The sequence below is a fragment of the Amblyraja radiata genome, chromosome 31 (assembly GCF_010909765.2).
Source record: "Amblyraja radiata isolate CabotCenter1 chromosome 31, sAmbRad1.1.pri, whole genome shotgun sequence".
Taxonomy (NCBI): Eukaryota; Metazoa; Chordata; class Chondrichthyes; order Rajiformes; family Rajidae; genus Amblyraja; species Amblyraja radiata.
In genome coordinates this window covers 26513184-26538129 of record NC_045986.1, presented here as the reverse complement: position 1 = coordinate 26538129, position 24946 = coordinate 26513184, and the positions used below count along the sequence as shown (strand labels likewise).

General features: G+C 45.7%; 1 protein-coding gene across 1 annotated transcript; it reads left to right on the top strand.

Moving 5' to 3' along the window:
* The first annotated feature begins 265 nt into the window (after window positions 1-265).
* On the top strand, window positions 266-24763 carry LOC116990496 (tumor necrosis factor receptor superfamily member 1B-like). Its single transcript, XM_033048230.1, has 9 exons — window positions 266-424; window positions 10880-10973; window positions 15783-15911; window positions 16930-17079; window positions 18831-18924; window positions 20256-20464; window positions 21963-22091; window positions 23436-23664; window positions 24429-24763. The coding sequence occupies exons 1-9, from the start codon at window positions 359-361 to the stop codon at window positions 24430-24432; spliced, it is 1104 nt and encodes a 367-aa protein (XP_032904121.1). The 5' UTR covers window positions 266-358; the 3' UTR covers window positions 24433-24763.
* The last annotated feature ends 183 nt before the right edge of the window (window positions 24764-24946 follow it).

The following is a 24946-nucleotide window of genomic DNA, read 5'->3' as shown; positions in this document are numbered from 1 at the left end:
TGCTGGAGAAGGGGTTCCGAGCCGAATCCTTTCTCTCCAGAGATGCTGCCTAACTGAGTTACTCCAGCACTTTGTGTCCACCGACCGACCGGATTCCAGTATGATTCAGATACAATTCCCCGGGCTCTGAGTTGAATTCCATTTGCCGAGAGACTCACCAAGCGCTGCCTGATTGAACTGCTGAGTAATTACAGTCTCTTGTTTTAACACAGCAGCAGCAACAGTCAGCACTCAGGCACCTCCTACCCATTCCGGGCCACACGTGGCCAAAGTTTACCGGCAAAATTCAAAGGCGCCTGTCCCTTTAGCTCAGTGTTCTCCCGCACGTCCCCAGAGACTGGTCAGCGAGGAACCGAGGATGAGTCGCCGGGGTTTAGCCACCGGGTTGTGGCTCTGGTTGATGGCCACGGCAGCATGCGGAGAGGTAAGTCCCATAGTGATAAATCCTATCTTTCAGCTCTTGTCTCATTCACGTGTGTTTAAGAAGGAACTGCAGATGCTGGAAAATCGAAGGTAGACAAAAAGTGCTGGAGAAACTCAGCGGGTGCGGCAGCATCTATGGAGCGAGGGAAATAGGCAACGTTTTGGACCGAAACCCTTCTTCAGACTGAAGTCTGAAATTCATTTCACTTGCACTTTATGTGCAATGTGACGAATACAACCGTATTGTATTGTAAGTCGGATTCATTCCCTGCAAACGGGACGAAGAGCATTTAAATCCACGTTTGCATTTGTAGGATGTTCGCCCACCATCGTTCAAGATTTAAATACTGGATAGTAATTTCGGAGGCTATTCCTTTTCTCCAGAGATGCTAGCTGCGTGACCAGCCGAGTTACTCCAGCATTTTGTGACTGTCTTCGTGGGGTGAACCAGCATCTGCAGTTCCTCCCTACACAATAGTAATTTCGTGTCGGCGCTCCAGCGACTCGGACCTGTCCACCCGTTCAAAAAAAAAAGCAGGGAATAGTCAGCAGAATTCCCTCTAGCACATCCCCCGCCTGTTTGCTTCAATTGTTAGACAATGAATAGGAATAAGATGGAAATGAGCAGCGTTTATTGAGAAGACGGGGATGTGTGGGAAGGAACTGCAGATGCTGGTTTACACCGAAGCTAGACACAGAATGCTGGAGTAAATCAAAAATGCTGGAGAAACTCAGCGGGTGCAGCAGCATCTATGGAGCGAGGGAAATAGGCAACGTTTCGTCCCGAAACGTTGCCTATTCCCCTCGCTCCATAGATGCTGCTGCTCCCGCTGAGGTTCTCCAACATTTTTGTCTATCTACGATTTTCCAGCATCTGCAGTTCCTTCTTAAAATGCTGGAGTAAGTCGTGGGGTCAGACAGGCAGCATCTCTGGAGAGAAGGAAGGAATGGGTGTTGTTCCCGGATCTGAAGAAGAAGAAATGGTCTCGACCCGAAACGTCGCCCATTCCTTCTGAAGAAGGGTCTCCTTCGCTCCATAGATGCTGCTGCACCCGCTGAGTTTCTCCAGCATTTTTGTCTACCGCCCATTCCTTCTCTGCAGACACATCCTGCCCGTCCCGCTGAGTTACTCCAGCATTTTGTGTCTGTCCTTCTTTATTGAGTAGAGAGAGAGAGAGAGATTTCCCAGAGTAAAATCCAACCGCAGCGCGAGGATTTAGTAGTCGCCGATAGTCGGGTAACCAGGCTCATCGCTCGCAACCTCTCTCCACCCCACACCACTCTCTCTGAAACTGCTCCAGAACGAGACCTCTTAATGAAAAAGCACAGGGGGGGGGGGGGGGGGGGGAAAAAAAGCGAGTCTCGGGGAACTGCAGAATCTTGAGGAACTCAGCGGGTCAGGCAATATCTGGGTAGGAAATGAAGAAGGGTCTCGATTTCAGCCTGACGACCCGAAACGCCGCCTTATCCATTCCCTCCACAGTTTCTGCCTGACCCGCTGGGTTCCCCCAGCAGTTTGTGTTTTTGCTCACGGGACCTGATCTCTGGTCTGAAGGAGAGTTCTGACCCGAAACGTCGCCTACTCCTTCTCTCCATGGATGCTGCCTGGCCCTCTTGAGTTACTCCAGCATCTTGTGTCTATCTCTGGTCTGGGAGCTCATCCCAGCCAGCCACGGCGGGTTAGTATTGGTCACTATGAACGGCGAGATTGACGGCGAGAGACTTGAAACTGCGAAATCGGGCTTTGCTGGAGTGAATGGAGATAAGAGTAACAAAATGCTGGAGTAACTCAGCGGGGCGGGCAGCATCTATGGAGCGAGGGAAATAGGCGATGTTTCGCGTCGGGATCCTTCGGGATTATTTGTGGTTGGGAATAATGGAACTAACGGTGTCTCGACCCGAAACGTCGCCCATTCCCTCCACGCAGTGATGCTGAGTTACTCCAGCATTTTGTGTCTATCTAAAGTTCGATTGTTTCAATGAAAACAAAAATGTGCATGACACTTTAAAGGAAGCAATAGGAGACATTCTACCGCTGGAAGGAAGGACGGCTGAATATTTAAAATATTTGTGGGGAAAAATAACTTGTCCCGTAAAACATTAGCGAAGAAAATCACAAATTGCCTGGAACTGAAGATGACTGAGTGTGTGTGTGTGTGTGAGAGAGAGAGACAACGTGGGTTTGTGACTTGACTGGATGGGGGTGGGGTGTAAGCGTCTTAGATGGAGGCGGGAACTGCGGGCAGGGGGTTTTGTTCTTTATTGGACTTGATTAACAGAACATTTCTTAGTGCTGCTGACTCTTGTGCTGTTTCAATTTTCTTGGAATGGCCGAAAGCGTTGATCGTGTTGCAAGGGTCTCTGTGTGTCACATGCACCGGATATCAACTGGAGCAGTGGACGTCAAACGCCACCGCTGTAACTATAGGATCTTTGGTGACTATACTGGGGACACAAGGTACTGCAGCAGCTGGAATCTTGAACAAAACACAATACAATAATTGTGTTCAAGAAGGAACTGCAGATGCTGGAAAATCGAAGGTACACAAAAATTCAGACTGAAGAAGAGTTTCGGGCCGAAACGTTACCTATTTCCTTCGCTCCATAGATGCTGCTGCACCCGCTGAGTTTCTCCAGCATTTTTGTCTACCTACAATACAATAATTGACCATTTACTCTAAAGTTGAACATGATAGCGCCCCCCCCCCCCCCCACCACAAGTATATAGAGCAGGGGTTCCCAACTTTTTTCGTCCTGGCAACTTTAATTGCACATAACAATGTTATTTCACTTATTGATGAACAACTAATGATGAACAGATCCCGGTATACCAGAACCAAACACAGTCAGTCAATGAGAAAAAATCTGTACAAATCCAGAATCAACAAATGTACCCCTTGGGGAGGCGGCATTTACCCCCCCCCCCCCCCAGGTTGGGAACCCTTGATGTAGAACAGCCATAGTGTTGCAAAGTCTGAATACGTTTGGTATTGAGGTAGGATTGTGCTGGGTGGTTCAAGAACCTGTCAGTTGATGGGAAGAATCTGTTCTCGAAGGTGGAAGCTTCTGTACCACCTCCTGGATGGTAACAGGAGAAGAGGGCTTGGCCAGGCTGGTGTGGGTCTTTGATGATATTAGCTGTCTTCCGTGGGCAGTGTATCCTGTAAGTCCATTGAATGTTTGGGAGGTTAATGTTAATGGACTGGGCCATGGACCACCACTTTCTGCAGCTTTCTTTGTTGTCAGGTGTTGGGAGTTACCGGAACCAGGCCAGGCCGCAATGCAACCAGTCCATCATACACTTGTAGAGGTTTTAGATGGTATTTTGTGATATGCTTCTGACTGAGGAAGTAGATGCATCGGTAAGTTTTCTCTGTGATGGTTTCAATAAGCCAGGTTGGTCAGAGATGGATGGATGGTGACAATTCCACTTCTGGAGGGTGGGAAGCACGGTGGCGCAGTGGTAGAGTTGCTGCCTTACAGCCGAGAGACCTGGGATCGATCCTGACTACGGGAGCTGTCTGTACAGAGTTTGTACGTTCTCCCCATGACCTGCGTGGGTTTTCTCTGGTGTCTCCGGTTTTCTCCCACACACCAAAGACAGGTGTGTAGGTTAATTGGCTTGGTATAATTGCAACATTTCCCTAGTATGTGTAGGATAGTGTTAGTGTGTGTGGTTGGCCTGGACTCGGTGGGCCGAAGGGCCTGTTTCCACGCTGTATCTCAAAACGAAACCAAACTAATGTGTAGGTCTAAGAGCTTGAAGCTGTTGATTCCACTGCCATCCTGCAAATGAAGACGGGTGCATGATCCCTTGGCTTTCTCTTCCTAAAGTCAACAATCAGCTCTTTGCTAACATTGGCAGCAGGATCGTTGTTCAGCACCACTCAACTGGATTATCGATCTCTCTCCTGTACTCTATCTCACTGTTACTGGTTATTTGTCCAACAATGGTGATATCATCGGCTTTGGATCTTTACCTGACTCTACAGCCGCGTTTATAGGGAGAGTGGAAGACTGAGGACACAGCCCTGAGGTGTCACATTGTTGATGGTCAGCGAGGAAGTGGTGTCGCCAATTTGTACTAATCGAGGTTAACTGATAAGTCAAAGTTTAGTTGCATCGGGAGGAGCAGAGACATTTCCCCGAGTTTGACATTGCACATGATATTTGCGATCAATAGTGGTCTCCAGGATGTTGACCTGCGATGGCAGTAGGCAAATTGGAGTGGAGTTGATTTGCATCTTACATGCCATCAGACCCTGCCGGATCTTGTGAAGGTACTCGTCTCCCATTCAAAGTGAGCGTGGAAAGCATTCATGTCATCGGGAGTGATGCATCGCTGTCACTTGAGCTACAAGGTAGGAAGTGATGTCGTGCAAACCCTGCCACATTTGCCAAATATCTGTGTGAGCCTCCAGTTTAGTATGAAAATGTCTCCTTATATTAGTGATAGCCTTCTGGAGGTCGGACATGGACTTCTTATACGACTCCAGATGGATTGACTTGAACGCTGCAGATCTGGTCCTCGGTAGTTGTAGACCTACTGGTTCATCCAAGGCTTCTGGTTAGGGAGCACTCGGGTGCACTCTTGCATACATTTCCTGATGAAGTTCGTCACAACCATGCACATTTGTTTAGGTTGGGTGCAGAGTCCTTTAACATCATCCAGTCTACTGACTCCAAGAAGTTGCAACGTCATTGTTCTGTATAATTCCCTTCACTGGAGCTGGACTCTACAGCCACTGCCTACACACAGGAAGAAGCAGCACAGTCAGATGGTCCAATTTTTCCAAATGCACAAGCATTAAAGCAATGGATATCTCATTGGAGTAGCAGTGGCTGAGAGTGATTCTCTGGTGCTGCTGGGAATGTGATGATGGTGGTTTGGCAGTGCCTTCTTCAAGATAGCTTTGTTGAAGTCTCGGGCAATGATAGAGAAGGCATCGTTGGACACTGCCTGGTGTTTGCTGGCAGCGGCTTATAGCCTCTCAAACGCTAGCCGAACGTTAGCCTGGAACAGGATGCAGACTGCAGTCATGGGAGTGGAGATGAATTTCCTTGGCAGGGAGAAGGGACGACACTTCATTGCTAGATGTTCCGTATGGGGTGAGCAGGAGTTGGGCAAGAGCCGTGTAATTCATGTGGTTAGTACGTGCAAGATCAGACTTTCAAATGCAACCAAATGAAATTTCAAGATGATTGACCTTTCTGAATCTGAATCATTCATTTTCTGAGCAATACATATTTATCAGAGGGAAAGGCCAGCAGATATTGCACGTAAGAGACTCATCATCCAGCCATGTAGTCACTGTAAAAAGGGGCATGTTTTATTTAATTGAAGAAAACGTTTAATTTAGAAAAAACTGCAGATGCTGGAAATTTGAAATAAGATAAAAGCCGAAAATGCTGACAAAATTGAGTAGGTCTGACATCATGAATGGAAAGAGGAATAAATCACACGCCATAGATATTCCGTATAGATCTCCTTACACTGTGGATCACAGGCCAGCTGCTTGTCCCTGGGTCAGGGCAGTGCAAGGAACACCTGAGTGAAATGCCTCGCGTAACACTTCGACCCAGCATCAACCCGACCTGAATAGCAATGGTGATTTCCAAATTGTACCCTCGTTGTTGACCCTTTGCTTGTCACTGTTTGAAGGGGAGGTTTACCAGCTTAAAAGTGCATAAAAACAGGCCCTCATCTTTCTCAGTAATCTAATCATCAACGGGCTGATTGAGGAACAACTTGCTGTTAGTTGCACAAGCCATCCTCATCATGACAGGAAACACGTTTTTGTAACTGGAGTAAATCCGCAACAATCCACCCCACCACCCCCACCACCCCCTCCCTGTCACCTACCCTCAGTGATACAATCACACCATTGTGAATGCTTGGAGCGGAAGATAAACAGTGTTCTGAGGGATGTTCGATGTGGTAAGTACTGAAGTCTGAATGCACTTTATGAAGAGAGGAAACAGTGGGGGATGATGCTGCAGTTCTTTAAATGGGTCTTTACTGGTGAGATGCAATCAGCTGTGGTTTGATTATACTGTATTTCTTCATGCATGACCTACTGATCTGGCCGGATAGGATAATCGGAATTGTGAGTTTATATCTGACGTATGTTCATTCACAAGTCAGGGAGTTCACTCCTATTCATCTCCAATTCGAGAAATGAATGGAGTATCCTTGATCGGACTTTGCTGGCTTTACCTTGCACTAAACGTTATTCCCTTAACATGTATCTATGCACTGTAGATGGCTCGACTGTAATCATGTATTGTCTTTCCACTGACTAGATAGCAGGCAACAAAAGCTTTTCTGTATCTCGGTACACGTGACAATAAGCTAAACAGAACAGTGCACAATCTTTAAAGTTGCTCTTGATATTCAACAGGTGTAAATCAAAAAACTACAAATGCTGAAGATCTTTAATAAAAGCAGAAAATGTTGGAAATATTCAGTGGCCCAGGCAACTGCTGAAGAGTATTTGACTGAAATGTCAAGTTTGTTACTCTTTTTACATATGCAACCTGGCCTGTTGAGTGTTTGCAGCATTTTCAGTATTTATTTCTCAATATTTAGCAGACTGGAGGCAAGGAATGTCTGGCTGGGGATCAGGACGAGAAAGTCTGTAGGCACCGTTTCCTTTTAAGATTGGCAGTCTCCATATTACCAGCCTCGTTGGGTTTATTATCTTGCTTGAGAGATGATGGATCTTCTGCATCGGAGGGTGGTGGGTATACGGAAAAAGCTGCCGGAGAATGTAGTTGAGGCAGGTATGATAAAGGCATTTGGACAAGTACATGGATAGGAAAGGTTCAGAGGGATGTGGGCCGAACATAGGCCATCTGAAGAGGGGTCTATCCATAGGGTCTATGCTGCCTGACAGCTGAGTCACTCCAGCCTTTTTTGTCTATCTTAGGGTGTAAACCTGCATCTGCAGTTCCTTCTTACACAAGCAAAAAGGACTAGATTAAATGGGGCATCTTGATCGGCATAGAGGATTTGAGCCAAAGTGACTGTTTCCGTGCTGTATGCCTCTATAACCTGAAGGAGCACATGGGATCTTGGTCCATACTCGCAACCAGAAGAAAGCTCTGTGTGCTGACAATGCTGCACTCCCTCAGCACACTGAATTGTCCGCCTGGATTTGCTCTGCAGCATGGCTCGAGAGAGGATTCTTTTGGAAAAGTAAACCAAAGTTACAGGTTTAAAAAAAAAAAAAAAGTCTTGATTCCCACCCAGTAATTATGGGTTTGCTTATAATGTTGAGGTAGCGGGTGGCGCCAGCAAGTGGCTGCCTCGCCCACTGTCTGTCTGTCATTTCTTCTGTTTTTGTTATTTTAAGTACGTGTTAAAGTGTATGTTTTAGTGTTACTTGGATTGTTTGATGTGGGGGGTGGGGGGAAACCTTTTTCAATCTCTTACCTCGGCGGAGATGCGATTTTTTTTTTTCCCGTATCGTATCTCCGTCCCCGCTGCGGCCTAACATCGTGCAGTGGCGCAGCCTTTCCTGGAGACTGCCCCAGCGCTATAGCTGCGGGCGCGGCGTGGACTTACCATCGTGAAGCTTGCGATCCCTCTGCCAGGGATCGACTGTGGAGAGCTCCAACCGCGGGCCTGTGGACGTTAACATCGTGGAGCCCGCGGTCCCTGGTTAGAGACCGATTCCGGAGCTCCAAGCCGCGGAGAGTTTCAACCGACTGCAGATGGTTCAACAGCCACGACCGCAGTAGACTAAAGAGGGAGAAGATTAGACTTTATTACCTTCCATCACAGTGAGGAATGCGGGGAGCCGCTGTGGTGGGATGTTTATGTTAACTTTTATTTTATGTTGCTTTTCACTTACAATGGCTGTATGGTAACTCAAATTTCACTGTACCTTAATTGGTACATGTGACATTAAGCTGACCTTGAAACTTGGGTATCACATCTACATAACAACCAGGTGTTCAAATGGAACAAGGGCCCCTCAAACATCGCTGAATGAGTCAAGAGCAGACAAAGCCACTGCTGTGGAACTCACGGCACTAACATGCAAACTGTAACATGCTCTGTCATGCAAGACATTATGGTGATTATTTAAGGCTGGACTTGGCATCAGGCTGTATTTTACCATTTCTGTAATGAATCATAGGTAATACGAGACTGTCCCTGGATGTACATCCAAGCAGCAACTGTGTGTGTGTGTGTGGAGGGGAAACCCTGGGGATGTGTAAGGAGTAGATCCTCACTCTGAGTCAAGGATAGAGTGTAAGTTGTGTCTTGACGTGTGAGGTGTTGGGCTCATTTGTCTGCAAATTGGGGGGGGGATCGTGTTGAAGCAACGAGGAAAATATTTTAAAATCAATTTCATTTAGTGGAATTGAGAGGTCCCCTCTCCTGGTGTTTGGAACGCATGCCACGGCTGTGAATCTTGGGACTCGGAGTGCTGATGCTTGGGTTTCAATCTGTGGCTCACACTGCAGAGGGCAGTCAACAGGGAACTAGAGTGATACCGATTCTTCTCCAGGCACCATCACGGTATGAATGGCACTTGGCCCCATCATCTCTCGGGCAGGAATCACAGATCGTTTCAATGTATCACAGCCCTGGGTTCCCACACTGCAGGGACCTCCCTCGATCCTAGACAGACACCACCCTAGATCCCAGACGGACTCCAACCCCAATCCCAGATGGACACTACCCTCTATCCCAGGCACACGCCGCCCTCATTCCCAGTAGGCCAGTATCTTGTCCTTACCAAGGCCTTTAATGTCCCAGACAGGAAACCCCTCCCCAAATCCCCTTCCCCAATGCTATTGCTTTCACCCCATGGGCAGATACCAGCCTCACTCCAGACTGCTCACACTTAACTGCCAAGCTCACCCTCACCCCTCATTGCACTAACCCCCTCCTCAACATCACAACCGCTGCAAATCTCTTCATTATTCCCTGGACATCTAAATCTAAATCATTAGTATATGTGAAAAATGCAAGTGATCTAATGTCGAGCCTTTGGAACCCCAGAGGTGGCAAAAACACACATCAACCATTCCTCTTTGCTTGCCTGCTTACACTGAGCGATTATCAGATGCAATTTGCCTGCAGTCTTCGTTGGTTCCTTTGGGCTTTAACGATTTTAACATCAACCCCTTCATTAACCTCTTCCCTGGCGTTATCCTTACTTCTACACCCCCATTATTTTCCTGCATCAACTATACTTCATGTTACTGTGACTGTCCAGCAAGTATAATTGATTGATTGATTGATTTTGATTATTCCTTTAATAATCCTTTTCAGGAAATTACAGTGCCACGACAGCTTCAAGACAAACATAACACACACACATTTCCTCAAAAGGCTTCCATACATAACAAGTTAAAATACGTTAAAATACAAGTTAAAATACAATTAATTTTAAAAACGTGCAGTTATTTATGCTCATTATAAAGTCTTAACGGAACATAGAACGGGATGGCACAGGAACAGGCCCTTCAGCCCACAATGTCTGTGCACAACATCGTGTTCTTGCTGGACAACATGCGGCCTGAGTGAGACAGTTTGAAATTGGGGGAGAGTCCCTCATCTGCACAGAGAGATTAGGACTGAAATTGCAAACGATATGAAACTGTGAAGCAGGCAGATCTCATTAATGACAATATGTGGCTTGACTGAGCAGTACAACGTCTATTCTTCTCAAGATGCTGGTGTCCAGCTCCCCACTGTAGGAGAAACTATGGTTAGATACTGTGTACATCTTTTTATTATCTCCATGGGTTACTTCCAGGCGGGTCTCCTCTGATTTGGATGTAAATTTCCTCGCTCTACACTGCCCCCTATCAGCAGCCAATTCATACTGTTACCTCACACCTGTTTCAGCTGAAACCTGAGTATTGACAACTTCCCTTTCGTTTAGTTTTAATGAAGTACATGATCTATAACTTGATGGAAAATCTTCCTGTCTGCAATTTGCATACAATATATATGCGAGGGACATATTGTGATGTGAAACAGCCAAGGGTGAAACTGTAATAAGTATTACAAACTCTCTATTCTTAAGCTCATTTCATTTAGTTTCCAAATGAGACATTTTCCACTGGACTCTTTTCAAAAGGAACAAATGAGATGGAAAGTATATTTTGTTCTGTGCATCGTACGGGGCTGTGAAGAAGAAGAAGACCCTATGGGATGGCATTAATGGCCACGCAGTATTCCTTCTTGCCCCTTCCTCTCCACCTTGTTCTTCCTTTCCACTCTGCTCTTCCTTCATCCCCCCCCCCCCCCTTCCCCACCACCATTCCCCTTGCCTTCCTTGCCTCCCCTCTGGCCTTTGGTCACTGAATAGATTTAGGAATAAATAGATGGTATCATTCATGGTTTGAAAAGCAGTGTCTTTATTCCTGTCAATGGGAAATTCCTGAATGACAGTAACAGTATCTCTCTCTCTCTCTCTCTCTCTCTTTTCAGAGCTCGAATCGTTGGCAGCAGAATGATAATACCTGTGAGGAGAATAAATTCTACAACTCAAAAGCAAGACGTTGCTGCTCCCTTTGTCCACCAGGTATACGTCATCCTCCACTCTCTGATCAATTTCCATGTAACGCATGACTCTTCTGTGTCACAGGCACTGGCTTGCTTATATCAATACTAACTCTCATCCGCGTAATTGAACGAGGTTTGTGCCCAGTAACTGATTCATCCAGTGCAGTGCATGAAGCACGAGATTGATGTCAGCAACTAAACTGCCTCTGCACAACCCCATCACACACGTGCTAACTCAGCACAGAGACAAAGTTATTATTTTAAATTTACTTGCAGGCTATTTTGTATCTCTATAAATATTAGCCACGTTGCCCGTCCTTATACGCCCATGAAATGAGGATGTTCTGAAGTGTTAAACAAATTGATGGGTCATAAATGGGCCAGACAAGGTGAGGATGGCAGATTTCCTTACCTGCCTTATATTGGAAGACAAAGTATGTGTTTACAACAACCCAGTAATTATATGACTACTGTCCTGACACTAGTTTTATCATTCCACATTTATCTGAATGGCCCCGAGTTTAAAGTCCCCATTTGCCATGCTGGGATATGAACTTGTGTCTGTAGATGAGTACCCCAGAGCACTGGCTACTTGTGTGGTGTCTTAACTACCAATCCATCGCACATTTTCACACCGGGATAATATCCAAGCTGTGGGTCATGGAGTCAGTGATAAGAGTTTGGGGAATTTAAATTTAAATAATTCAATACATTTGGAATTAATAGCTGCTTTCAGTAATGGGACCATGAATCCACTAAATAGTTTCCTCAGGAAAGGAAATCTGCCATTTTTCCTTGGTCTGTCTGTCAGTGATTCCAATGGGGTTGAAGTTTAGCTGGCAAGTCAGTCCATTCAAATATAGACACAGAATGCTGGAGTAACTCAGCGGGACAGGCAACATCTCTGGAGAGAAGGAATGGGTGACGTTTCAGGTCGAGACACTTCTCCCACAGAAGGCTGTGGAGGCCAAGTCGATGGATATTTTAAATGCAGAGATAGATAGATTCTGGACTAGTACGGTGTCAGGGGTTATAGAGAGAAGGCAGGAGAATGGGGTTAATGAGGGAGAGATAGATCAACCAAAATTGAATGGCAGAATAGACTTGATGGGCCGAATGGCCTAATTCTGCTCCTATTGCTCATGAACTTCAGACTGAAAGTCAGGAGAGAGGGAGTCTAGAGATATGGAAGGGTAAGGTGTGAAAATGACAGATCAAAGCAGACGAGGGTAAGGAAATGTAGAATGGTACATTGTTAACTGAGGGGAACATGACAAGGAGGCACGCAATCAGTAAAATGAATCAGAGGGTCAATGAAACTAGTCTGAGAACTAGGGTGGGGGAGTTTCCGCACAAGAAGTGTTTAGGCAGAGACTGAGATCATTCCATTGTATAACTCATGAATAGTAAAAGCTAAACAGCCTGCACCTACTTGATGGACAGAATGGACTACTCCTGTGCTGTAAGTGTTCTGATTTTCTATGGCTGTATTTTATGTGGTGGGTCGGATACATTTAAGGACAGTGAATACGACTGGTCGTTCAACAATCAATCAGGGGAAAGATATATCTCCATCTTTCCTCTTGCACTTCTTTGGCAGTTTACGGGTCTGTTCTTTCCTTTCTTTTATTTTACTTTTTCTTCATTCTCTCCTTTTTTCTCTTTTTTCTTTTTGTCTTTTTTTTTTGATTTAGGTTTCAATGTTAAAAATGAAGCTGTACAATATTGATGTTGATTGCCTTATTTCCCCCCCCCCCCTCCACTTGTGCTTCTGCTCAGGGCCTCAACGTCCTTTTGTCACAGAATGAAAGAGCAACGTAACCATTTCCTGATCGGGCTGTATTTGATCTCTGACTCATATCTGGCGTGACTCATAGATTTAAAAACCTGAACTCTGATAGAATAAAGTGCCAGGCCAGCAGGCACATTTTTAAAGACACCGATTCGAAGAGAGAGAGAAGCGATTTTTGCTTGTCCTCACCCCCCCCCAACACACAAAGGCTTCATCCCTTCTCCACATCCATCAAACTCAACTTATTCTCACACTGCCAAAGCTTGTCTACTCTTCAGCTAAACACAAAGTACTGGAGTAACTCAGCGGGTCAGGCAGCATCTGTGATCTGACGAAGGGTCCTGACCCGAAACGTTACCAATCCTTTCCCTCCACAGATTCTGCCTGACCCACCGAGTTACTCCAGCACTTTGTGTTTTGCTCAGGATTCCAGCATCTGCAGTTCCTGGTGTCCTCTCTTTATGTCCAGATTACACCCTGTTGGGTGTAGGTGTGGAGGCAGATTAATTTATAGCATTCAATAGAAAATAATTCACTGGAGTGCTGTATTGCCTTTACATGGAACTGGTGTGAATTTGATGGGACAAACGTTCTTCTTTAACGCTGTGATTCTGTGCCCCTCGAGTGCTCATGATTGGGTAATAACAACACCTCCATACAGTCCGCATTAACCAACCCGATCTCCCAGTGGCTCAGCACTTCAACTCTCCCTCCCATTCCGTATCCGACCTTTCTGTCCTAGGCCTCCTCCATGGCCAGAGCGAATCCCACCGCAAATTCGAGGAGCAGCACCTCATATTTTGCTTGGGTAGTTTACACCCCAGAGGTATGAACATTGACTTCTCCAATTTCAGGTAGTCCTTGCTTTCTCCCTCCTTCCCCTCCCAACGTTTGGGTGAACGTTGCATTCCTCAGGGAGGCAGCAGCTTGTGTCATGACTGAAAAGCAATCTATCAACGGCAACACCAGCTCTGAGTGAGAATAAAACTCCCTGACACACACATGCATGCTGCACATACACACGCACACACAAGCTAGGTGCAGAGTAACGTGCCTTCTACACTATTCTATCAGACACTTAGAACAAGAATGGTTCTAGAACTAGAACAAGGCATGGTTTAATCCAGAGAAAAGCTCCGTACAGCACTTAGAATTTGTGGCCATCACTTTGCTGGGTAAATTATTTTGAAATATTTATCAGTCATAGAGTGAAACAGCACAGAAACAGGCCTTGGCCCAACTTGTCCATGGTGACCAAGATACCCCATCTAAACTAGTCCCATTTGGCCCATTTCCCGATAAATCCTTCATATCCATGTACCTGTTCAAATATCTTTAAAATGCTGTTATAGTATCTGCCTCAACCACCTCCTGAGCCAGCTCATTTCATATACCCCCCAACACCCTCTGAATGAAAAAGTTGGTCCTCTGGATCGTATTAAATCTCGCTCCTCATATCTTAAACATTTGTCTCTTTTTTTTGATTCGCCTGGGTAAAAGACCAGATCTATCACTCTCGTGATTTTATACATTTTTTGGTGTGAAGTTTAGTTTTCCACTATCTGATCTCATTTATTCTGTTCTAATTTCCACTGTGGCCTCTGGCTCATTTGTTGATCTGCTTTGAATAAAGCTGTTTCCCCTTCTCTGCCCCGAATAATAATATATGTATCTCGATCAAGTACCACAGCCCTCAGCTGTCTCATTTATAGGCTGACTGTGGAGTATTGGAAATGATTGCACACGGTGCTTTTGTGTGACATCAGTGACCAACTTTATGCTTTCGGCTAAATGGTTTAGATTTTTACGAAGTGGACAGGCGTGTAGATTGCATCAAATTCTCATTGTCTTTCTCTCAATTGTTATCTGATATTTCTTTCTGACTGGGCAGATTGGAGTCGGCAATCGTGATACAAACTCCCACGCATGCTCACTCCATCACTATCTTATTTTCATTATTAATCTCCAACCATCAACAGTTGGTGCAATGAGGTCAATGTGCAGGGAGCAGCAGTCAAAGCTGGAGTGAATGTACCGTGTTAGTAGAATATCAGTAAGTGGACCTCATACCACATCTCGAGGTTCCCAGAAGACGATCTGAATACAATTAAAACAGAAACAATGTCCTCTATAAATTCAGTAGCAATGATTCAGAACAATACTGGGTGATTTCCTGGAATACGAGTGGTGAGGATAGAATGGTAAAGAGATACACAGTGAAGATAGCTCTTCAGTCCACTTTGAAAGAACTATCCAATAGCACTCACTCCATCATACTTCTCCTATAGATATTGAATTGAATACATTTTATTAACCAAGTATGTATACATACAAGGAATTTGCCTTGGTGCTTTGCTCGCAGGGATAACAACATGATATACAGGAGACAATTAAAAATAAAACATTATAATTTAAACATGTGAAGAATAAAATAAAATACCAGAGCTAAAGGAGGCTACAGACTTTTGGCTTGTGGAAAAAAAGCTGTTTTTATGTCTGGCTGTGGCGGCTTTGACAGTCCGGAGTCGCCTCCCAGAGGGAAGTGCTTCAGTATAGGGAGTAAGAAAAACGATTGGAAACCAGGCCTGGAGGGATCATCCATTGAGGCTTTATGAGTGGAGCAGGGAAATAAGAAGGGGTGATCATCTTGTTGGGTTTGCCAAACTGGGAGGGTATAGTTCCACGTTATCCCCCTGTCGTGTCCACTCCCTACACATCAGGGGCAATTTTACAGAAGTCAATTAATCTACAAAACCGCATGTCTTTGGGATATGGGAAGAAACTAGAGCACATGGAGGAAACCCATGTAGTCTCAGAGAGAACGTGCAAACTCCACACAGACACCGCCCTAGGTCAGTCTGTGTTGCTGCCAACTGCGCTGTTGTAAAGATGTCTTTCCTTTTCTCACTAGAATTTGTCTGTCTGTGAACGATTGTGCTGTCATTTTCCAGGCCTGATTTCCAAAATCGAATTCGATTTCGGCTCTTCCTCACACAGACTGTAAAGTAATATATTTTTTGGTGATCTTGATTTCAGGAAAACATCGACAACAATCTTGCACTTCTAAAAATGACACTGTCTGTAAACCCTGTCCACCCAGCAAGTACCAGGAGGAGTGGAATGATTCATTCGACTGCACTCTCTGCGTTGGGACATGCGGAGACCGTAAGTTTGTTACATTTATGACCACTTGACGGTTTAAACCCAGTGAATCAAATTCAGCAGAAGTGCAATGACAACTGATAAGCTGATAATGTTACGGGGAAATCATCGGTTAAAAAGAATCTTAACCTAAATTTTGCAACCCGCCTACTTTACTAACTATGAATCCCCGTTCACCACTGCCCCCTGCCTCTTGCATGGTACTTAACTTGCAGACTAGAATATCTAGAGATTTAACTTTAATGTAATAGGGTCTTCAAATTGCCTCAATAACTCAGGTTAGGGTTAGAAGCAAAGATCCTGCAGCGAGCAAGATCGTCCACTCGACGAAAAAGCCGTAGTACGGTCATGGGCAGATTCACGGGTAATTCTCGTCCCCATTTCCGTAACCGGCTTCCGTCACCGCACCAAAGATCCCGTAGGATAATAGTGCGGAGACGGAAGCCGGATACGGAAACATCCTCGTAAAAATGAAAGTTATTTGGTAAAAATCTTCTCATTTTCAGAATTTTAATTTATTAACACAAACAGTTCCCCCGCAACATTGATTACACTGCGAGTCGGGTCGGGTCCGGTTACTGAAATGGATGAAAAATGGATGAAAAAAAGGGCCCGCTCTGTTGCGTACTACACGTCAGCCCATTGCATTTAGCAGGAGTGGTCTATCTTGCTCCGCTATAGGATCTTTGGTTAGAAGAGTCGGCCAGGCTCTCTGTACTTGTCATTGGTTTTGGATCAGAGTGCTCTGGTAGAGTGGTTGCATCACGGCCTGGTTTGGCAACTCAAATTCCCAGCAACGAAGGAGTTTGCTGTCTGGTCCATCATGGGTATTGACTTTGACACCACAGAAGGGATCTATAAGAGACAATGATTCAAAAAGGCAGCCAGCGACAAAGGTCCACACCACCCTGGCCATGCTCTCACCTGGGATAAATAAAGTTCTATCATATTGTATCGTGTCGCATCGTTCCGCAAATGTGATTAACCTGGTATTATTTCCCCGATGTCTTCCCATGTTTAGTTCAACAACAAGTTCAAAACTGTACCCCAAGGACAAGACAGATCTGCGAGTGCAAACCTGGAATGTTCTGCAAAACTGAGACCCTTAGCTCCTGCTTGCAATGTGTTAAACACAGCAGTTGTGAGGCAGGAAAATTCCTGGCTAAAGCAGGTGAGTGAGACTTGGTCCCAGTGTGTGGAGCGCACACCAAAATGGGGAGGGAATTCCGGTGAAAAACTGGGTTGTTCATGCTCCATTGGGATGTCATTGGTAGATGATGACATAAAAGCCTAATTCAGTTTCTGACTTTTCATCCACAATATAAACTCAGACCGAACCAATATCTTGGCTTCTTTATTCCTGGGAGAGAATAGAACTGGAAATACTTGGTGACTTGGGCTGATGTTAGAACATGGAGACAATGATACCCTGGGCCAGACCCTGTGGCGGAGTTTCCTGGATCAGTTCAACGTGGTGTACACTTACTTACTTGGATCAGTGCATGTGGTGGATAGTTATGTCCTGGGTCAGACCCTGTGGGGGACATTGATGTCCTGGCTCAGTTCATGTGGTGACACTGATGTTCTGGGTCAGTGGTCTGGTGGACAAAATGTCCCTGTCACATAACCCTTGATGCACTGTACAGAATTATTGAATATTTGGGAAATATTTATATCAGTTCAAGCTGAAGCAAGAACGCATCCTTCTTCTGTCACTGGTATTCAGATTTCTGGACATGGGATTCATTTCCGCAATTTCTTTTATTATTTTTACTACCTATTCAAGAGTAGCGGGTTGATAATCATTCTGCTATTCCCAGTCGCACCTCTCTCAGTCCGTCTTTTTGTTGCTTGACTCATTCTATTAACAATCATACACGTCATACTCACTTAAATTCTCCCATTGCCCACCCTGCCAGACATTCCCTTAAGCCCCAGTCCCACTTAGGGGACCTAAACAGCAACCTCTAGTGACCTTGCCCGCCACCCAAGGTTTCCATCAGGTCACCGGAGGTTTTGGTCACTCTCCCTAATGGTCGAAAGTGGTTTCCGCGTGGTCGAGGCTTCATCTAGGTTGCTGCTATTTTTTTCATCATGATTAAAACCGGCCTCGACTAGAAATAGGTTGCCGTTTTAAAAATCGATCATTTTTTTGTCGCAGGTCTAGTCGAAGTGGTTTTCTTCATAGTCGAGGAAGGTTTTCAACATATGCGTGGGAGGTGGTAGGAGGTTGCAGGTCACCTCATAGAAACATAGAAACATAGAAAATAGGTGCAGGAATAGGCCATTCGGCCCTTCGAGCCTGCACAGCCATTCAATATGATCATGGCTGATCATCCAACTCGGTATCCTGTACCTGCCTTCTCTCCATACCCCCTGATCCCTTTAGCCACAAGGGCCACATCTAACTCCCTCTTAAATATAGCCAATGAACTGGCCTCAACTACTTTCTGTGGCAGAGAATTCCAGAGATTCACCACTCTCTGTGTGAAAAATGTTTTTCTCATCTCGGTCCTAAAAGACTTCCCCCTTATCCTTAAACTGTGACCCCTTGTTCTGGACTTCCCCAACATTGGGAACAATCTTCCTGCATCTAACCTGTCCAACCCCTTAAGAATTTTGTAAGTTTCTATAAGATCCCCCCTCAATCTTCTAAATTCCAGTGAGTACAAGCGGAGTCTATTGACCTCGCCCTTTGATTTATTTTTTTGGGTGACGGGCAAGGTCACCAGAGGTTGCTGTTTAGGTCTCCTACGTGGGACAGGCCCTTTACTTAAAGGGAAAAACATTGTTTTTTCAGCTCTTTTTATCAGCAGTTTTAGTGCAGATTTTTGTTGTGAATTTTTGGTTGAGTTTAATGTTAACTGAGCTAATTCTTTCAAGCAGCGAATGCGATAATCGGCTTTCATCTTTTATCACCAGGAACTGCCACAGCAGACAATGTCTGCGAGTCCTGCCCTCCAGACACATTCTCTGATGGGAAGCCTCCTTCCACCAAGTGCTGGCCGCATACCAAGTGAGTACGAGTTAATGATAGTCCCTCGAGTAGTACGGATCAGTAGCCCAAATAACTGGGTAGTTTAACACCCCAGCGGTATGAACATTGACTTCTCTAACTTCAGAAAGCCCTTGCTTTCTCTCTCCATCCCCTTCCCCTTCCCAGTTCTCCCACTAGTCTTACTGTCTCTGCCTGCATCCTAACTTTGTCCCGCCCCCTCCCCTGACATCCGTCTGAAGAAGGATCTCGACCAGACACGCCGCCCATTCCTTGTCTCCAGAGATGCTGCCTCGCCCGCTGAGTTACTCCAGTATTTTGTGTCTACCCCCGAATGACTCATTGGATTAGTCCCCTGATTCACACTTGAGATCTCAGCTCGTGGTGATAAGGGCTGAGGGGGAGAAAATAACACATCACGCTGGGGGTCAGTTCATGTGGTGACAGGGTCTCGGCCCGAAACGTCGCCTATTTCCTTTGCTCCATAGATGCTGCCTCACCCGCTGAGTTTCTCCAGCATTTTTGTCTACCATGTAAATGTGCACTGTTTTGGAGAAGAACCAGAGTAGAGGGAGGAGGCACACAATGCCTAATACTGCGGCTGGTCTGTGCATGGGGGTGTGAAAGTGCCAGCAACCACCTGCCCATTCACCCTCCCGTACATCATTGTTGACCTTTCCATAGGACAGACAGAGCTGTGCAGCCCCACTTAGTCAAATCACCACCTCAGCACTTCTCCAGGTTCTGGGTTTTCCAACGTCAACATCAAACGCATCGTTGATATTCATTTGGAGAGAACGAGAATTTAAAGCAGGGATGAAATGCTGAGGCTTTAAGGCACTGGTCAGACCATGTTTGGAGTTTTGTGAGCAGTTTTGGGCCCCATATTTTGAGAAGGGATTTACCAGCAGTGGAGAGGGTCCAGAGGAGGCTTATGAGAATGAAAGCAGGATTAACGTATGTTGGGCATTTGACGGCTCTGGGCGCTGGAGTTTAGATGGATGAGGGGGATCTCATTGAAACCTACAGAATAGTGAAAGGCTTGGATAGAGTGGATGTGGAGAGGATGTTTCCACTAGTGGGAGAGTCTAGGACCAGAGGGCACAGTCTCAGAATATGGTCACGTACCATTAGGAAGGAGATAAGGAGGAATTTCTCTAGTCAGAGGGCGGAGGGTGTATCTGTGGAATTCATTGCTGTGGAGGCCAAATCATTGGGTATATTTAAAGCGGAGATTGACAGGTTCTTGATTGGGGCTGAGAGGGAAAGATGTCTTGATGTGTGAGGGTTAGGTTCACATCACAATTCCATTTGCCATCCATGACTTTTCTCTTTGTCTATTCTTTCCTAAGATGTGCCAGATTGTTTAAAGAAGGTACAGCCACCGAAGATGCTGAGTGTGAGAAAACTGTCAGCTCGATAACCAACATCCTCCGGCCCAGCACCAACCGGTCCAACGCATCTACCTCCGCACCAGTCAGGCCTTACCCCCATTCCACCACCCCAAGGCTAGATCACCTGACAACGTTGTCCATTGCAGTCACTGCTCCCAAAGGAAACAGTAAGTCGATTTAGGACTTCTCCCCGAACTGGAATGTTATTCCCCTTGACTAACTTGCAACCCCCTCCCTCAAATGCACTCCTCGGCCCCTTTCCCCCACTCCTTATTCTGTCTGCTGACTATTCTAGTTCGTGGCACTGGGGAACTGTCAAGAGTCGAGAGTGTTTTATTGTCATGTGTCCCAGATAGAACAATGAAATACTTACTTACAGCAGCACAACAGAATATGTAAACATAGTACACTGTAAACAAGAGTTCAGTGTGTGTATAAAAAGGTTCAGTTTGTGTGTATATAGACACATACTCACATATTGAAGCCAATTCCAATTCCTTGTCGGCCTGTTTGCAGTCAGCCAACATCAAAAAGATAAGGAGTTGAGATAAAGGACATGATGCCTTCGGGAGAGTTGCAGAGAGACACAGAGGTAGCGTACATTCCAGGATCAACGTGACATCTTCCTCCAGAGTTACAGCAAGAAGAGTTCGATCAGGCGGAAGCAAATGTGCAAAAGGAGATTGAAAGACAGGATCGGCAAAAACACAATCAATATTCTGAATAAACCTTCACAGTTCGCAAAGGAAGATTCAAGTAAAAACTCCCTCAAACCAAGCATTCCTGAATAACCGAAATAGAAGCTTGAAATAAGGTTCAAGGTGGATAAATACTGGGGCTTGAATGACGTTTGATTCACGGAAGTTGAAAGATGAGGAGCGAAGGTGTGAGACTCAGACAATCATGACACTTGGCAGAGGAGAGGACTCAGTACAGTGCAAACTGACTCATAAACGGGCTCTCGAGACGGGTGTGACTGACTTATCTGGCGGTCCATTTGTTATTGTCTTTCTATTTCCCTGTTATTATCTCTCTTTCTGTTTTTTTTACTTTCTCCCTTTCCCTCTGTCTCTTCCCATTCCTGTCTTGTACACTTGTTCTCCAACTGTGTCAATCTGCATCCGGCCACGTACCTCACTCTGACTCTCATTTTAAATTGCTGGGTTTTTTTTTCCCCCCCCTTTTTCCTTCCGCCCACAATATTTAACATGTAAAAGAGTATGTGATTCCGTATTCCATCCTGTTTGTGGTTTCTTTGGTTGTTTGTTTGTTTGTCTTTTTGCACAAAGTCCGCGAGCATCGCCACTTTTCATTTCTCTGCACATCTCGTATGTGTATGTGACGAATAAACTTGACTTGACTTGACTTGTCACCAGTCGCTTTCTCATTCGGCCTTTCACTTGTGTGCTTTGCCTTTCGCAGTTTCTAACTCACCTCCTCTGCCACTCCTGGGCCTGTGTCTCTCCCTCACACATTTCTCTATCTGTCTGTTTCTTACACGTACTCTCTGCACCCGCCGTTTATGTATGTTCCATCTGCCTATCTCTGTGATATATATACTCCGACCTCTGTCAATGCCGTTTGCACCCCCTGCAAGTCTTTCTCTCAGTTTCTGTCCAGCTCTCATACACTTTGATCTGATTTTAGTTGTTTGGATTGTTACAGAACAGGTAGTCAACCTACTGTTGATAGTTGGATTGGTCCTGGCCTTCCTACTGATTCTGGTCGTCTCCAGTTTGCTGTTCAGCCGCAAGGACTATTTCAAAAGTCTACTCTTATCCAACAGAACTAAAGGTGAGGATATCGCAGCCACATCGGTCATTTCATAGATACATAGACAACAAGTGCAGGAGTAGGCCATTCGGCCCTTCGTGCCAGCACCGCCATTCAATGTGATCATGGCTGATCATCCACAATCAGTACCCCGTTCCTGCCTTCTCCCCACATACCCCTTGATCCCGCTCGCCCTAAGAGCTCTATCTAACTCTCTTTTGAATGCATCCAGTGAATCGGCCTCCACTGCCTTCTGAGGCAGAGAATTCCACAAATTCACAACTCTCTGCGTGAAAAAGTTTTTCCTCGTCTCCGTTCTAAATGTCCTCCCCCTTATTCTTAAACTGTGACCCCAGGTTCTGGACTCTCCCAACATCGGGAACATGTTTCCTGCATCTAGCCTGTCCAATCCCTTCATAATTTTCTATAAGATCCGCTCTCATCCTTCTAAATTCCTTTTCCCTCTTCACCTCATCTCTTTTTATTGAAGAGTAACCCTCAACTCTCGCCTCCCCACCTTTTCCACATTCTTCAACCTTGCCTGCTCATCAAATCCTGACACAATACATTTTGTCCGTCATCACTCACTTCTTACTTCTAACATGTGTTTGACTTCTTCTTTCCCATCTGGAATATCTTTTCACAACTTCCTTTCCAGTTGCATTTATCACCTCTTACATAGAATTAGGAGCAATGCAGCAAAGGAACAGGCCCTTCGGCCCACCCAATCTGTAAAAACCATGATGCAAATCCCAACTAATCCCCACCTGTGTGGACATTACAATTACAAATTACAATTACAAAGGACATGTATTATCACATACACCAATAGTGTAGTGAAATTTGACTTGCCACGAATAAAGATAAGACACAACATTAAAGAATTGAACAATAAACATAAAAACATCCCCCCACAATGGTTCCCACTGTGAGGGAAGGCAGCAAAGTCCACTCCCGTCCCCTGTTCACCCATAGTCGGGCCTATTGTGGCCTCCGTGAAGCCCGATGCTTCAGGCCCTCTTGCCGGCAAGATGGAACTCCGGCGTCGGGTGAACACATATGGTCCACATTCCTCTATTCCCTCTAGTTTGAAGAAGGGACCTGACCCGAAACGCCGTCTGTCCATTCCCTCCACAGATGCTGCCTGACCTGCTAAGCTTCTTCTGCACTTTACTGGTGTTTAACTCCCTCTAGTCCCTGCCTGGTCGTGAAGATCTAAATGCCTCAAACATTGCTTTTGTCCAAAGCATGGAAGTTGTATGATAGATGTTTCTGTTGGGAATGGATCTCCAGAATCAAAGTGAGCTCCCCCTCTCCCTCGTCTGTTCTAACCAGATCTGATCTGTTTTTCTGTTTGAACGTCAGGTTCCATCTACATCATGAGCCCACGCACTGTGTACGTCGGAGTGGAATCCGGCGACTGTGTCAGCCCCGATCAAAAAGATCCCGTTGCCAAACCTCTGGACTCCCACATTCACTTCCCTCAGCAGGAGTCAATGAAGTCTCAGAGCACAGCAGAGACCCACACCTTCCCAGTGGAGGAGTCTGGGAAGGTTTTCCACGACCCAGTACCTGCAGGGGACACACAGCTGGAGTAAGTTCAACGGCCACTGACTGAAAAACCACTGGTGGACAATGGCAGCTGATGAGGTATCTGGGTTGCAGTGCTGATCTCATTATTGTGGAGCGCAAGGCGGAGGAGAATCCAACGTCTTAATTTGATCAGACTAAATGTAAACATCGCCACGTAAAGAATGAAGAATCTCGGGCGTGTGTCTGCGTGTTGGACTGTCCGCAGCTGCCTACATGGGTCTTCGTGCAGACGGTGACATTTATTGCTGGCTGTGAGATCCTGGTACTGGGGATGAGCCTCCTGGTACCAGGAGAGACACCGTCCCTTCCGCAGTCACTAGACGTGTACGCTTTGATTCTTGTGCTGAGATCGGCACTTTGCAGTGGCCCGCCCCAGTATCTGCTGTGAGCCCCCATCATCAGTTCACTTGTGAGCATCCCCCTCCCCTGTTACACACCAAGCCTCTTGGCACGGTGAGTGAGACCCCCTCTTGGTACTCATGCTGACCCTCTGGTATCAGTACTGAACCATCTACATTTTGGTGGTGAGCTGCTGGCTTTGGGTGGCCAGTCACCGAGGCCGTTTTATAATTGTTTCTCTAGAGTTAGATTTTAAAAGCATCTTTTACAGACATTCTTTGTATGTCGCAGACTGACTGTTACAGCTGTGTGTCTGATCGTTTGAACACTGGATTTCAGGGGAGCTTTGAGAAATATGTTTGATCGAACTGCATGTAAAGCATGAGGCATGATACACCTGACATGTGTGTGTTGACTCTCTAACAGCTAGTAGGGGCTTGTATCAATGTGCAAAGCAGCAATGGTCCACCTGCAAGGAGCAAAGCTGCGTGTACAGAACCGGAGGTAGACAAAAATGCTGGAGAAACTCAGCGGGTGAGGCAGCATCTATGGAGCGAAGGAAATAGGCAACGTTTCGTGCCGAAACCCTACTACAGACACGGTTGTGAATCTATTGTTGCCAACGCCACCTAATGGACGAATGCATAAATACAAAATGTGTCGGAAGTACCTGCAGATGCTGGTTTACACCGAACATAAACACAAAATGCTCGAGCTGTCCCACACAAATAAAAAATGTCTTGATTCTGGCAGCAAATGTTTAACTGCTTAATCATGAGTTTTCTTTTGCTGAATGTCTGAACGTAATCCTGAACGGTGGGTGCTGTTGTGATAACTGGTGACAAGAATGAGTGAAGGCAAACCAGAATGTTTTCTGAAGTAACTTGTGATTTTCTTTGGGAATGTGAAAAAGCTTCGATTGTTGAGATCAGGTGACATTTCTT